The sequence below is a fragment of the Perissodus microlepis genome, chromosome 7 (assembly GCF_051167445.1).
Source record: "Perissodus microlepis isolate ML-2025 ecotype Zambia chromosome 7, ASM5116744v1, whole genome shotgun sequence".
In the NCBI taxonomy this organism is placed as follows: Eukaryota; Metazoa; Chordata; class Actinopteri; order Cichliformes; family Cichlidae; genus Perissodus; species Perissodus microlepis.
The window spans coordinates 6,787,467-6,803,742 of NC_140467.1; the positions used below are offsets into that span (position 1 = coordinate 6,787,467).

The window sequence follows — 16,276 nt, forward strand, 5'->3', positions numbered from 1 at the left end:
AGTTCATTAAATCTGACACTACACGACACGCACAGAATACAAGGACAGTGTGAAACTATTTTGTGACATCTCAAATCCTCTCTCCCCCTTTGTTCTCGCCTCCTCTGATCTTTATGTCTGTTTCTCCCTGCTGTCTTGTCTTTCTGTGTATTTCCTCAGTGTCTTCACTTTGAACCCAACAGCATTAACCTGTCAGGAAAGTTACAAATGTTCTGACTGAATTATGCAAACCACGGAGAAATAAAACTGCAAAAAGCATGGAGTCCTCGCTTTATTTCATAATTCATCACACTCCCAGATCGAGCCAAATAAAACTTGACTTATTAAGTAGTCCGGCACATTCTGGCTCAAAACCCTGCGAAATATGCTTGAGAATATTAATCACACTTTGTATACCTTGCAAATCAAAATCAAACACACACACACACACACACACACACACATGCAGACATGCACAGACTTTTTGTGATTACATTACTCATCAAATGAAAGCAGTGTCTCCCTCATTTCACCAGAATTCTTTGCAAAAGTCAAAACGATAGGTGTTACACCAGCACCACCAAAAGGTACAAGAGAAAATAACAGTTTTTGGTGATTCTTGCTCTCTTTTTTTGTTTTGGTTTTTGGGTTTTTTTCCGTCCTCTGCAAAATTCAAACTTATAGCTCTGAAAATCAGATTAAGAATGCGCGCCTTGGCACTCTGTGATGTTATTTATTTATCTCAATGAACACAAGCACAGGCACACAGCATGGAGAAACACATACTTTATGCTGAGGATTGGCATAGTGGCGGTGCAGCATAATTAGTAGGACATGGCTGTATAATTGGACTCTAATTGATATGAAGAGCAGTGGTTTAGCCCAGGTTATGTTGTACACATGCTGCCAGCCACAGGCAGGAAACACTCAATCTTGGTGCCATCTTCTGATTGATGTCTCTATAGCAGATGCCCTTCAACAATCAACACCCGCAATCTTTCTGTGACTATCTGGCCACCTGTCTATCTGTATGTAACATCTTCTGCCATTCATCTGTCATTTCTTACTTTGTGCCTAACTGTCTCACTATCTCTTTCTTTCTATCTCCATATTGATTTGTCCTGCCTTTCTCTGAAGGCATTCTCAACCTTTAGTCCGATGCTTTCAGGAGGGTAAAAGAGCAGCATTTGTAGTGGTGGAAGGTGAAAAGGCTAGGGTTTGTTTATGAGACACTGGCAGCCATAAAAGACTGTGTTCTTTCAAGTGCCCAGACAGTATCTACTGAAGGGAAATAAAAGCAACTTAAGATTAAAAGAAAATCAATTTTAGAAGTGCTTTTATTTACAAAGAAAAATGGGTTACTAAGTCTCTCATTTTCACAAATAATGTTTAAAAAAATGTTCTTTCAAAAATAGCAACTGAATCAAGAGAGGCACAGCTGGATACAAGAGGTTGTAGTGAATTTAAATAATTTGAAGATAGAATGAGGAAGCTCTTTGGAACAATTCTGTTCATGGATCACACGCTGATGCAACGCGACCTTCAAGGACATTCCCCTCATTTACACAGCAATTAACCACTACCCTGTTGGTAAATTGAAAAAGAGACAAAAATCCTCTGTGGATTTAATAACAAACTCATTACCAGGGCCCAACAGGGCGGAACTGCCTTTTAATTAGAGCAACACCTGATTAACGCCCAATTAACAAAGCCAGAGCCACTTAATTCTCACCCACTTTGGCAGGTTGAGAACATAAACATGAGCAGTCCAGCATCTGAGCGCTTCCTTTCCTCTTGGGAAGGTGTGAAAGAAAGTAAATAACGACTTGGGAGGCAGTTTGCTGTCTGGTGCCCCAAATGTTCTGCAGAACCAGCAGCTGCATGCAAGAAATGAAAGAGTTTTTCAAAAAAGGAAGCAGATGTAGGACTTGCAAGGGAAGAACTCTGCTTCGCTACACATTCAAGACCCACGGGCTGGTGGGCAACTGTCCAAACAAAGAACCATAGCGCTCAACCACACAAGCTTCTGCTTCCCTTAAAAACATCCAGATACTTTTCTAAAAGGAACAACGCTTTTTAAACTGTGAGTTGCTGAGGGTTGCTTAGTCAGTTGCTTAGTCTACCACAGGCAGACGAAGTTTTGTTGAACAGTTACAGTACAAAAAAAAGTTTGGATATGTGCCTAGATCTTTTGTTGCTCTTTTCTATGGTATACACAGGAGTGTATACACACACAACTGCTATTTAACTTTAAAAAAAACATGGAAGCTGCTACGTGTAAATAAAACAGAATCGAATCATTTACAACTAAATGAAAACTTGTATTTACTGAAAATAACTTAAAGACAAGATACGTGTTATACCGAGAAGTTTTATTGTTTTTTGATAACATTAAAAAAATATATACAAAATGGGCAACAACAACAAAAAACAATAAAGTAACAAAATTCACAATTAATAAAGACTTGGTATAAAAAAAGAAAAGAAAAGAGAGTGTTTCAAAAGTCTAAAGGAGAAGAGTCCACCAGTGTGAAAGGTAGTGCAGGCAGACGGTTCAAGAACATTGTTTCTTGTTAGTCCTACAACGGACTGGCAACCACTCAAAGATGTACCCCACGTCCTGCCAAATGACAGCTAGCTGACAATAGTTGTAATTCTGTTGATGCACACCAATGTTTCTTACTGTAAAAATTGCAAAGAATTTGCAAGTGGGAATTTCCTTAACTACAGTGCAATCTATTATTAAAAGAAATGTGCATAAGGGACATGGCTGAAAACAAGTACTGAATGGCCATGATCTTCAGGCCCTCATGGAGCTTTGCATTAAAACAATGCTGTAGTTGAAATTATAGTCTGGGCTCACGAATATATCTGAGAACTACTTCATCTGTTTATAAATAAACCCAAGTTAAATCCCCCAAAAAAGAAAAACATATGTAACAGACCAAAAATGCTTGTAATGTGTAAATCTGTCAACATTAATCAGTACCTATCATCTTTTACATGACAATTACTATTTGAAGTGTCACATGGTCATAACAATGACTTCAGGTAAGATATATCGCAGCAGCACTATTTAGATAAATGTACTAACTGAATGTCTTGTTTACGTAGATTGAACTCAGAGCCCTTTATACCTGGACCTGATCCTGGCTGAGGCGCAAACCTATCATTAGTTGTGTATTTCACTAGTTGGTATGTTATTAGTCCTTAGTGTGTTGTGATTTCATTTCAATCAACAAACCAGTGAACCAGTCAACAAACCAGAAAATGATTTCCACAGTAAGCCCAGCAGGAAACTTCAGTTCTTCTGACTTCAGGATTCTTTCAGTGCACAGTTAGCTGAGTTTGTGTGCAATAATGTGTAAACTGACTCCTTTAGCGTCATATTCATATTCATGTCCTTTTTGTTTCTGAACTCCATTCAAAATTCAGACATATATTTCATCACACCCTTGTTGCTTTTGGGGCTAAAAGGATGAGAACTTTGACTAAAAGATTGTTCGTCGGCCTCAGATGGAGAGGAAATCTGCCATGGCTCCACAGCATTCTCCAAGTCAGGTAGGATGTCTGGCACGACAGCCTGTTCAACGATAAAGACGATCGGCTCCACGACGAACAGCAGGGTCCAACCTAAAGCCCCCAGCCAATAGGAGGAGCCAAGACTGGAGAAGTCCTGACGGATTTCTTCACGGTGCTGATATGTGAAAAAAGACCAGCTCAGGAGGAAGAAGAAACCTGTAGACAGATGGCGAAAATGAGTCAACTCAAGTATGATTACCGCTAAAAGAAAAAAGGTATTAAGCACAATTATTACATGCCTGGAGCTTTAGGAAAGACTTTGCATGATAATGAACTGCAATTCCAAAGAAAATAAAGTCTCCGTGTGCTCCCCAGCGGGGTACATAAATGACTAGTACATGAAACAACTTCTGTAGGTGAGAGCTTGACATGAATGACATAAACCAAAAGGCCATTTGGAGGGTAGTTGGAAATGGAGAAACAGAATAACAGAAATCCAAGAAACACTGTGTTTACATATGTGGATGTCATAGGAAATGAATATATGTTACACACCTGTGGGGGCCATGGTGAACAGCAGCAGGGTAGTGGGGTAGAGCGCCTTTTGTACAATGAGGAGAGCGCGAGTGTTTGAGTAGGAGCGCACCGTCTGGGATGTCCAGCAGAGGGCAAACACCAGACACAGAGCAGCCGTGCTCACGGCCATCAGGGAGGAGAGAACTCCAAAGACCCTCTCTGCTTCCAGAGCTGGAGGACACAAAACAACAGACAAAAATTAGAATGGTTAACTACACTTATATTCATTTTTACACATTCATTTCCACTACACGCATGATAAACACTACACAATGTCAAACTTCCCACAATATATCCCTTATTTTATCCTCGAATGCCTTTGCTAGAGATTGATCTGTGAGTGCACTTAGGATTAAATGTGGGTTTTTAATGTTAAATTTAGACATATTATGCTGTTTTCCACCTCTACACTTTTATTCTGGCACTCCACCAGAGTGACTGTCCATACTTCACTATTCAATTAAGTCCTCATTTATTTAATACTAGCTGTTTTGCAGCACTTAAAGAGTCCACTGGAAAAAGGTAATAACCTATTAGCTCTGGGCGTTTTTAAGAAAAAAATCCTGTTTCTTAAATGTCTACTTTCTTCTGTCTGGCCAAATTTCACAAATTTGTCACAAGCCTTGTATACTTTTTTTTTCTAGAAATACCCCCAGGGGAGACATGTGGGATGCGCTAAAAGAGTACCTAGAAAAATGATATTGTGCTGTTGCCAAATGACTGTATTTCCCAGCACTGTTGGTTTTTAAATGAAGTACATCAAATGACTATTATTCTGCTACTCCGGCAGATGATTTGATGCTTGACGAGAACGTGTACAAATATTTCCTGAGAAGAAACAAGGTTTCGGCCAGGAGCAGATGTATAAATGATGTCATTAGCTAATGTCAGAGATGAAAACTGTAGGAAACCAAGTGTTCAGGGATAACCTTTATATGTTTATCTCCTTACCTGAAACTCAATATTCAGTATCGTTCTTTTTAATTTTAGAACAGACACAGCATAATATATCTCTTTAAGTCAACTTTGAACTATTGCAGTTAACAGCTATTTACTATATTTTTATCTTTTTAGTAAATTAATAATTTTGTGGTACTTCTTAATAATCTTAATATTGATCACTCATTCATTAGAGTTTCTTCTCAGCATGAGGAAAAGACTTTTTGTTGTTGTCATAACTGATATTTTTTCGTTGTGTCGTTAATCATTTCTAATCACCATTATTACTGTTATTTTTTTATATATTGTCAAGCAAAAAGACAACAACTATCTTGAGTCCCTTCTCATTTGCTTTCCTTCTTTGTGTATGAGAGCAGAGGACTTATACAATATTAGATTAATTGTTAAGAGCATAAACTCAGTTTATGTCAGTTTATGACACGAAATGAGATTTGAATGATAAAGACCGGGTTTTAGCTCACTAAAGATTTCGCAAGCACATTCAGTACAGAACTGAGCCTTAACAAAGAATGCAATTCACCCGGACAGAAGCAAGCTCAAACTTGTTTACTGCTGCAGAGAATCTCTTCTGTAACTCAGCGTTTTGTCAAATCTCCCTTTTGATATTGATCCTCTCTTGAGAAAAATAAATTCTCCTAAGGCTGAAGCAAGCAGAAGCAGTCTTATCAAAACAGCACAGCAAAGATGGGCTTAAGTCTCATTAAATATGCTGCCTTTCCTAACACATTTTAGTCAGTCAAACCTTTAACCTAACACAGAGTGAAAGCTTAAGACAGATACGAGATTTGTTGACTGCAGAGTGGTGTCAGAGAAGCGTTTGGCTCACCGTTGATGCCAATATCATCTTTAGGATTCGTCTGGTCGCTTTCAGTGGCGTTCCACTCCGTCCACAGTCCCCTGTCCTTCACCCAGTAAGGTGTCCAGACTGCATAGCACACACACAGGCACCCCACTAATCCCAAACAGGACTGTGAAAACCTGAAGCGACCGATCGAGTCATCCAGTTCAAGAAACTTCATTTTGACACCGCTAAAAGAGACAGGGGCGAGGATAAACAAGAGTGTAATTAGTTCAGCGACAGAGAGATAATCTGTCTTAAAAGTAACCTTGGCATTTAGATTATTTAAATGAGCTTTACAAATATAAAAGCCTTGGCTTACCTTTGTTGTTGTTGTTGAAGGGAAAAAAGCTGTCAGGAACCAAGCCGTGAGGTTAAACTCTGATTTGAGTTTGCCGAAAAGTAGAAGAAAGTGTAAAAGTAGTGCTGTGCCAAAACTACTGTACAAACACTTCCAACACTCATTTGACATATGAGATAATATGCTTACAACCACAACAGATCAAACCCTCACTGTAACTCCACCGTCGCAGTGGAAACTCCCACCCATCAGGGCTGAAATTTCCCCTTGAATTCTCCACTGTGACTTGCCGAATCGCTCTATAGAGAAAGTGAAAGCTCCAGCAACAGCCATTCAATATTGAGGAAGCAGAAGTGTATGTGTCTAAAAGCAAACAGAGTTGAATAGGTTCAAAAAGCTCGATCTAAAAGTCCCTTAACAGTTGAACATGTTCGACTGCAATAAACAAATCAGACCCTTGTCATGTAGAAAGTGTGTGGGGGGCGTCGTCGGGTCATTACGCATCACGAAACGGTTAAGGAAATCCCACTCTCTGTCACAGACAGTGGGCTACAAAGTGTTGTCAGCCAATAGCGTCTTCAGCATCAGATATCTCCCCCTGTTCATCACTCTACTCTCACCACCTTCACTTTCCTTTGCAGCAGCGGAACAGAGCCCACAGCCCACCCATGCCAAAGAACAAAAGATAATGTCACACTGAAACAAACAAAGAGCACACAAAATAACACATCTCCAGCTAAAGGCTATTTACTCTAAATGAATAACAGTCAAGAAAATAAATAATACGTCCTGTATTTATTTGTGGACTATTAACTTTACAGCAAGTACAATTCATTTTGACAAAATAAACTGCGTAAGATGAAAATCAGAAACATTTACAATTCATAAGAAAAGAGACTTGTAGTGTTTGATGTTAGGACACGTCTGATTTTTGGTTGTTCTATTTGGCATCCACTTAGAATATCAGCAAATAAATCCACTTCTCAGCTTAACAATAAGGCCTCAAGACGCATACAGAAAAGTACTCCGTCCTGTTCTTAATGCCAGGCCGGGTTTTTTCTTTACTTCTCTTTAACCTGGTCTCAGCTATTTCATTCCTCAAAAACAGACATCAGAGCTGACCTTGTGTCAGGTGTTTGTGTCAAGCTTTTCACCATAAACACAGGAAGCTAGAGGGATGCTTAAGTACTGCCTCTTGAAATTTGGCAGCTACATTCGTGCCTGTTTAATCCTAAGCTTACTTTCTGGCTCTTTGCAGCAGGACCTTGAACACATCAAAAATTTCTGGGTCCTCCCCAGCAGACAGCTCTGGAGTGCTTTTCTCCAGCCAATCAGAGGAACGGATCTGATGCCTGAGAGTACCGATCAGCGTGTCAAGACTCTCTGTGGGCTTAGAGGCTTGGCAGTCTTCAGTGGCCAGCGAGCCTGTGTCAGGAACAGGGCTATCCCTCTCCTTCAGCTGATCTGATGAATTGTTCTCGGGTAAGGTTTTTGGATTGACAGTAGCAGCATTGTCTGAACCTGCATTGTCCTTTTTTACTGGCTTTTGGCTCCCCTCACTGGTTTGTTTGATGTCCGGGACTCTCATTTTTGCTTCAGTTTCTTTTAAAGCCTCTCTAATTCGCTTAAGGCCTGAAAAACCACAAAACAAAGTGACAAAATAAGTCAGTACAACATAAACCTTTAAATGAATAAATTATATCACAGATATGTGCTAATCACTGTCTAGTATAAGCACAGGGTGACAAAGCATTCTACATATTTAATCCAGAAAGCTGTAAACTTTAAAAATAATAGCATATAAACAAAGTATAACTATGGTAGATTTAAAAACTACAGAAACAATTAAATATTAACAATTAAAGCCTTTACTATTATAATTTGAAAGATACCGCTGTACTAGAATGCTAAACTAAAGGATGTTTTGGGGTTTTTTTTAAATCAACTGATTAGGTCATTACAGACTACTCAGTCTTCTTCTTTTGGAATCGGAGAGGTTAACAAGAACTTTCTGCATACACTATCTCAAAAATAGCTATGAGGAAAATGAATGAATTAAGATTTTTATCCTAATTTTTATAAATGTTGAGCAAGAATGAGGAGCAATTTTCATGTGTTTAACTATTCTAAAGTGTGGAAGGATTTTAAGGTGACTTTAAAATGACAAATTTCTCAGTTTCTCATAATAGACCAAGGACTAATATACAAGCAAAGGACTTGGGCAGGGAATTTGTGGTAAAATGCAAAGGATATGACCTTTACTCTCCCTCCCTCAATGCAATAACAGCTAATCTTACCTTAGAACCAGAGTCCACTGAAAAGAGCTGCTTTAAAGATTTGGGTATGTTTGTATTTTGTTATTATTTTTCTAATGGAATTTGGTGACTGTGATGTTTGATTTTAAATTTTCATTTTTTTACTTTTATTTTGTAGCATAATTTTGAAACTTCATGTATACTATTCTTTAGAGCAGGGGTGGGGGAACTCCAGGCCTTAAGGGCCGGTGTCCTGCAAGTTTTAGATGTGTCCTTGATCCACTGCAGCTGATTTAAATGTGTCAAAGTTCTCCAGAGGTCTGATAATGAACTAATCATTTGATTTAGGTGTGAAGTCCCAGGGTGATATCTAAAACCTACAGGACACCGGCCCTTGAGGCCTGGAGTTCCCCACCCCTGCTTTAAATGATGGCATTTTATGTGCCTAGTTCTCCTTATTTAACTGTACTCAGCCTTCCTGTAGAGTATACTGTGTGTACAGTTAGGTTTTTTGGACAATGACACTTTTTTTCTGTATACCATGACATGTGGATTTTAAACCAAACAATCAAGAAGTGAATGAAGTGCAGACCTTTACCTTTACATAAACACATTTAACAAAAGTATTGCTTTTTATGAAATACATAGTATACGTTTTCCCAAATTTTCAGAGGCTCAAAAGTAATTGGACAAAATAAACAAATTTTAAAATAAGCAGATTGTTTCTAATACTTGGGTGGAGTGCTTGCAATCTGGGACAGCCTGTTCTGCTCGTTTGCGGCTGTTTTGCTTTCAGTTTTATATTAAGGAACTGAAAAGCTGCTCTGTTGGGTTGATTTTAGATCACTGACTTGGCCATTGACGAACATCCCATTTCTTTCAATCTCATTTCTTCTTTTCTTTGAAAGACTCTTGGTTGCTTTTGTAGTATTCTTGTGTCATTATCCATTTGCACTGTGAACAACATAGGTGTACAATAGTTTTGTTTTTCACTGCTTCTTTGGACCAACAAATCTGGTCCAATGTTAATGGCTCACTGCTCTTACTAAAACAGAGAGTAGGTGAACGGCTGAGAGGGCATAAACAGCCTGGCCAAGAGAGACTACGAGTGTTGTTGGTACTGACCAAGCTGAAGGTGGTGCTGTTGGTCTGCAAAGACGATGCGGAACCACCCGGGCACTGAACAGCAGAACGCTTGGCCACAACTCAGCAGCACCTTGTGCCTGAGGAAACATTTCCACAGAGACAGCTCCTCCTCAAACGATGACTCTTGGAGATACTACCAAAACAGAAGTGACAAATCAAACCTAAAGAATATATATCTCAAAAGAATGAGAAGAATGTTGCGTTCATATGCAAGCCATTTCAATTCGACTTCGGTCTTGTTACCTTTCTAAGGTCAGCCCAGACATACAGTGTCGCAGGCCTGTCTAGAAACGGGATGCCCATACTGAGCAGCTCTCCAGTCAAGTAGCTGCACGCAGCTTTCAGCCTGCATCTGTTCTCAGGCAAAAATTCCTCATTGATCCACTCTACAACACGAGAATGCCAAGTGACAGTCGGCAAGTGTAAATTAAATGTTACAAGTCTTTCTGCAGCAGAGGCCCCATGCTGTGCTTGTCATATCAGAGAAAGCAAAAAAGGGAGGCTCGTGTTTCTTGAAAGCATGGAACGCACAAGGAAGAACAGTGGAATTGTTAAAATGCTTGCATCAAAAGTAATTTGCATTTATGAATATAAATTCCGCTATACACAAAATGCTTGTTTTGTGTAAAGAGTGCTGGATTGTTTTGTCCAAATTGTGCTCATGTTAGGATTACTTTCCAAGTGGTTTTTCTGATAAATCTGATGTTACAACAGCAGTGTGACTGCAAAAGAACACAAAAAGCTCAGATCTCACCTTTGTCCTGAAGCAGTTGTGCAACCTGGTGCTGGGTAGTCCCAGAGACACCATGAAAAGAGCCCAATTTGGCCAAAGCCTCCACGAGGTCTCTGTTCTCAGTATATAAAGTGCCTATTCTGATTCCTGCCATTGCAAAGTCCTAGAAAGGACATGACAAAGCCAATGAAAAATAATGAACTGTGAAAGCAGTGTATACGGTTATTGAAAGTCTCAGTTTTCCCCTTCCAGGCCTCTGTACAGCACATACCTTGCTCATTCCCCACATTATATGCGTCCTCTGTGGGTCGGGCAAACTGAAATAAGGGCACATCATTATGAGATAAGTGGATGTCTTCAGCAGCAGTTATGATGATTCAAGGTCTAACAGACTAATCATGCGGAGGTTAGGTTCACGCAGTACCTGTCTGCACTGAGGACACTCTGAAAGGTGACAGATTCATCAAACACTGTCAGCATGTACACTTCATCTACAATGGCATGGAGAGCATTTCTAAAGCAGGAAAGGAGACAGGAAGATAACATAAATATATACATATTTTCAGTGCAGCAGTAATAAGGCCTGGTTTTATATTCTTAATGGATATTTAAGACAAGGAAAATGCAACATCAATGTAAAACGGTTCCTTCAACGCCCAGTGCCACTGTAAAAGCACTGTGGTTTATGGTTGCAACAGCTCAGTGCCTGGAAGGGTCTGTGCAGGGAATTACTCTGGCAAGATCATTTAGAAAACAATAGATGTTGCAGGAGTCTCTTTGGCACATGGCTGCACTTGACAATATGCTGGTGATTAAGAGAGGTCGTAAAACTCCGTCAAGAACGTTTGATATTCCACACACGGGACAGAGCTCTCCGTCATAAAATAAAACAGATCACAGTAGGAACTATATGCAGTGACTTGGCAAAGCGCTTAAAGGAACCACAGGAATGTAGAGCAAGAGGATTACAGCGTTAGGCCGCAGTGTGAGATAATAGTGAGGCAAACATACCTTTTGGCAAACTCCAGGAAGGTAATCATTTCCTTCAGGCTGTAGATTTCAGCCAGAGGGTTGTGGGGGTTCATCAGGATAACACCGCGAATTGTCAACCCCTTAAAGAAATGGCAGGTTCAACTGGAAGTAAACAGGAACTGCTACACTGTACCTTCACAGTCTTTACAGATAAACTGAAAAAAAAAGTCTCTGAGAAGAACAAAGCATCCAAGGTGTTTATCTACGCTGAGAATTTTGCTCGAGTAATTTTGTCTTTCTTTTAACATTTAAATGTTACTGTTTCAAACCAGCATGCCTTCACACGTTACCTCTTCCTTAGCTCTTTGCAGACCTTCTTCTAGTTTCCGTACAGTGAGGCGGAAGGGTCGGTTATCTTTGCCATCAGCCTTTAAAAACAAAAGAAAAAGCAGCCCAACTGAATAGGGGCCATTACATTCCAGTGTGCACAACAACATCCATTTCAAATGCAAAATGCTGCAAGTAACTCGGGTTGTGCCTTCCTACCTCACAATCAAGGGGAACGTGGAAGAGTTTTACATCGCTATACAGATGAAGATCTTCAGTGATGACGCCGTAGAAAGGAGTCGGAATAAGGATGGCATCTACGGGATGCAAAACACACAAAACAGGTTAAAATATGCACTTTTTTATTATCTCACTTTTCATTTTAGTATACAAATAACTAAATGTGCACATATAATCTGTATCATATTGTATTTTCATGGGTGTATATACTGCACAGCAAATGCTAACTGAGCCATATCTGGTACTATTTTGAGTTGTTACTGGTCATTGCCTTTGCTAACATGGAACCAAAATCACCAACGAAAAGCATCTGCTGATTTCAAAAACATCCCACTAATGACTGACTCACTCTGCCTTAGTGATTCAGGTAGGCAGTAAATAGGTAAATACCAGCTGAGTCTGAGGCTCATGAGTTTTTTTTAACGTTGTGACTGAGCAAAACCAATTTACTCTTTAAAATGAAGCTTCGCCAGCAGAGGTAAACAGAATGCGCAATTTATGTGGCTGGGTGTTTTCTTTAAAATAAGTCTGCGTAATCCTTCCAATTATCTGTTAAACAAGCAAAAGAGGAATGCGGACTCGACTTCCTCTCTACCGCGCACTCATTTTTATTCATACGGTACAGATATGGATGCATTAAATGAATTGTACGTCAAAGCATATCTGAACCTACCTTTAGGATCACAAATGACTGCAGCAATACATGAGAATAGGGAACCACAGCCATTCATCACCACAACCTGGACAAACACAGGCATCCACTGTGTTATGAAAGACCCAATTATGGCACGAGTCCTGATAAATGTGCTTTAAATTAATCCACCTACTAAAACTGCTATTCATTCCTGTGCAAATTAAGTTGGTGAACCCAGAACTGCTGTCAGTTCAATTGTAGTATTTGACATTTTTTGATCATTAGTGAAATAAAGCATTCAGCTCAATTGCCTTCATTTTTGATAAAAATGAGAGGCTATAATCCCGAGCACTAGTATAAAAGTGGAATAAAGGCTTATTTGTCAGTAATTATGTGATTTGCTGGACATCGCTATGAGTCACAAGATGAGGACTTTATTTACACAACCTGGGGATTTATTACATCTTCTACGCTTTGTCCTGTATACTGTGTGTCAAATATTATTATCTTAAGGGTCAATAACATTTATGGAGTCATCATATAGGAGTTGTGCAATATAGCTCCGTGGCATTGTGCACAAAAGAGTATAAAGTCCTCAGGATTGTGCTTACTGCAAGGTGAGTGATTAATAAAAAGTTGTTCCAGTTTTACCTTTGTTATTAATATGATTCCCTTAACGCACTAAGGTTTTTACATATTCAACTGCCTGTGGCTGCTGTCTTAAACACATTTCATATATTACTTACAGTGCATACTATTTCAATAATAAAAGCAATACCCACGTTGTCAGCTTTTAATGGGTTTGGAGAACAACAGTAGCGAGTCAGGAATTTTGCAACTGCCTCCCTGAGGCTGAGAAAGAGCGAGACGGAAAGGTCATGGGGTTAATGTGCACACTGAAAGGTTGTTGTTAAAAATGTAACTTCACCATGAGTCACATAACAAATGTGATCCTCATTAAGGAAGATTAAAAATAAATGTGCATTTAAGTGTCTTACAAAGCGTGCCCCCTCCAGTCTGAATACTGCAACAAGGATGGGCTGATGTGCAGCATGTCAGGCTTGGTCAGCTGTAGCAGAAAAGGAAATTGGATTTTTTTGTCAAAGAGCAGGCAGAATAATTCATAATAATAAGTAATAACAAGTAAATGGCTATACACATATCATTATAGACTGCATTGAATCTAATATTTATCTTACCCGTTTATGAAGAAGATCATAACAAAGTTTGTTCTCACTGGTCCCCATGTTGATAATACCCTGGAAAAAGAAGGAGCTTTTAATAAATGCTTAAGTATCTGTGACTGGTGTTTAAACATTGTGCTCTCTTACATCAGGATTGTCTGTATCATGGTGCCGGTCCATTCCATATTGGATGTAGCCCTCCTGGAGGATACCTTCATGGAGTCGGATGCTATTACCACGCTCAGACAGGTAGACGCTATTGCCGGGACCTTCCTCACCCCTCAGTGTTTCCAAAGCATTCTGAGACATTTTGCAGGCCTTGACAGATCTGAGCTGTGACTTTTTTGTCTCCTGATTAAAAACAGACTCTGTCGTGGGAGTCTCTGGAGGTGGCTGGGATGAAGATGAAGGAGCAGAGGGGGCAGGCATTGTCATCAGCGAAGCTGAAAAACGAGCTAAGGGTGAGGTGGCGGGGTCGCTTTGTGTTGTGGTTTGCGTACCCTCTCTGACAGCGAGCAACACCCCCGTGAGCATGCTGAACAGGCGGAGCTCATGCTGACGCTCTTGTTCTGCCCTCCTCTCCTCCCGCTGCTCCCTGCGCTCCTCCGCCTGTAGCTCTCTCTCCAGCCGCGCCTCCTCCAGTGAGAGGAGACGTTCCTCTGCAGACTGCTGCCAGTTCAGGAAGCTGGCTAGGGCTTTATCCAGTCTCTCCTGACCACCGCATCTACCGCCCCCATGGCACCATGATGTTTTACCACCCCGGCGCCGCTTCCTCTGTCTCACTGAGGTCTGTTGACGAGAACCCTCCTTTCTGGGCTCGTCGGATGTGTCGTGTGACACGGGACCACCAGCAGCCAAGGTGGTGGCTGTAGCAGAGCCAGTCATGTTCAGGTCACTAAAACCTGAGAATGTAAAGAAGAGAAATAAGATTTTAGCCTGCTATCAATTTTATAAACATATGCTGATTCTAACTAATAATAATAATAATAATAATAATGATAGTTATCGACTAACAACCTGAAGGTGAAATTCTTGTATTAAGTGTGCTCTCGGCTCGGCTCAGGGTGTCTTCTGGCTCCAGTAGAGACTGCCCATCAGTTTCCTGATCATCTCCAGAACCATAGTACATCTCAGGCGGTGCCTCTCCGGAGTTCAGCATGCTCTCCTCCACATCTTCACATTTGATATCCAGTGGATCTCCAGCTTTTGGAGGCTGGCCAAAGAGAAACCCACCGGAGGAAGCAGGACCAAAAGAGCCCGCTGGCACTCCTTGCAGGTATGCCTCAGGTGCCCCAGAGGTATGGAACACCTGTTGAGCTATGACAGCTCCGCCTAGGGAGGAGTAGGTAATAGCCGGCCGATTCGCCAGCACTCTGTCCATCACATCATAAAACTTCCAAGACCTCATTTTGTGGTTGTCCTTGATGCGGCGGTACTCCAGCTTCATCTTTTTAATCTTCTCCCTGCACTGGTCTCCTGTGCGGTAGATGCCCTTTTCACGCAAAATGTGGGCGATACGGTCAAACACGCGCTGGTTGCGCAGTGAACTCTCCAGTTCAATCTGCACCGACTCGTCGGACCACAGCTGGAGCAGCTCCACAATCTCCGGGTCAGTCCAGTTGCTGCCTCGCTCATGCCTCCTACCGCGGAAGTCCATCGTCTAAGTTAGAGGAGGATTTCTGCAACACGGGATGATGATAGCGAAAACGAGCAGGCGGCCTCTGTCAGGCCAACTTCAGGCACGCCGACACACGCTGGATTTTAAATGCATTACTCATGCAGTAAAAGTGTAGGTTATACCAACTCACTGTAGTTTCTCTCACCTTAAATCAAAAATGCAGCCCTCCGAAATGAGACCACTGTGGAGCTGTCACTCTCATGTGACATCCACGTAGCCCGATACATGTCACGGATGGTTAACCCGGTTTGGACAGGTTTGGGGCGGCAAAGGTTTGTCCAGCTGGGGTTAAGATCTGTAAATCTTTCTCACAGCAAATGTTGTAATAACTTGGAGAAACGGGGAATAGACGCGCACTAAGATATCTACATCCGGGTTGACGGCACATGCGTGCTGTCCTTATTCCGGGATAACTTTGGTCCGTGTTATAACGCTGGAGCTGCTGAAAGCGGGCTGGTTTTCACTTATACCAGGCTGTAACGGGGTAGACGCAACCATGCGAGTCAGACTCAAACGGGGAGCTTTGTGTTATAGCCCCCTCTACTGGTTCCAGTGCTGTTTTGTTCGTTTTTTTGTAAGTTCAGTACATATCCAGGAGATGGCAGTCACACACAGGTGTACAAATCAAGCCAGCCTTAAAGCATGGATGCGTGTTTTGTATACAGTCGTGTCCCGGAATTCCTCCTGTGAGGATAAACTAATCAGCGTTGCAGCTTGAAACAGGCATAATTTTGACACAGTCATCCAATTTGTTTAGTTGTTACTTTAACCATTCTTATATTTATTTAGACTTTTAACTAGTTCATCATAAAAGTAAAAATAATACGATGATACGAATATTATTATTTATCCTGCTATTGTCAAATGAAAAAAGGGATTAGCGTGACTTTAGGCGAGCTACACAACAGCTGGCCCCGTCCCTATAGGAGAC

At 40.9% G+C, this 16,276-nt stretch overlaps 2 protein-coding genes across 3 annotated transcripts; both read right to left on the reverse strand.

Annotated features, from left to right (window-relative positions):
* Nucleotides 1–2,322: 2,322 nt before the first annotated feature.
* On the reverse strand, nt 2,323–6,848 carry LOC146382400 (uncharacterized). Of its 2 annotated transcripts, XM_084933024.1 has the most exons (4): nt 6,198–6,848; nt 5,864–6,066; nt 4,057–4,248; nt 2,323–3,717 (listed from the first exon to the last, which is right to left on the reverse strand). In XM_084933024.1, the coding sequence occupies exons 2-4, from the start codon at nt 6,054–6,056 to the stop codon at nt 3,404–3,406; spliced, it is 699 nt and encodes a 232-aa protein (XP_084789150.1). In that variant the 5' UTR covers nt 6,057–6,066; nt 6,198–6,848; the 3' UTR covers nt 2,323–3,403. The 2 variants fall into 2 exon arrangements, with proteins under 2 accessions (XP_084789150.1, XP_084789149.1); XM_084933023.1 differs by having other exon boundaries at nt 5,864–6,848.
* A 104-nt stretch (nt 6,849–6,952) lies between these two features.
* Nucleotides 6,953–16,110, reverse strand: accs (1-aminocyclopropane-1-carboxylate synthase homolog (Arabidopsis)(non-functional)). Its single transcript, XM_084933020.1, has 15 exons — nt 14,685–16,110; nt 13,815–14,569; nt 13,683–13,742; nt 13,482–13,552; nt 13,266–13,335; nt 12,523–12,589; nt 11,829–11,926; nt 11,633–11,710; nt 11,322–11,422; nt 10,735–10,824; nt 10,582–10,627; nt 10,332–10,473; nt 9,821–9,963; nt 9,557–9,710; nt 6,953–7,808 (listed from the first exon to the last, which is right to left on the reverse strand). Exons 1-15 carry the CDS (start codon nt 15,322–15,324, stop codon nt 7,414–7,416), a joined length of 2,910 nt encoding a protein of 969 aa, XP_084789146.1. The 5' UTR covers nt 15,325–16,110; the 3' UTR covers nt 6,953–7,413.
* Nucleotides 16,111–16,276: the final 166 nt, after the last annotated feature.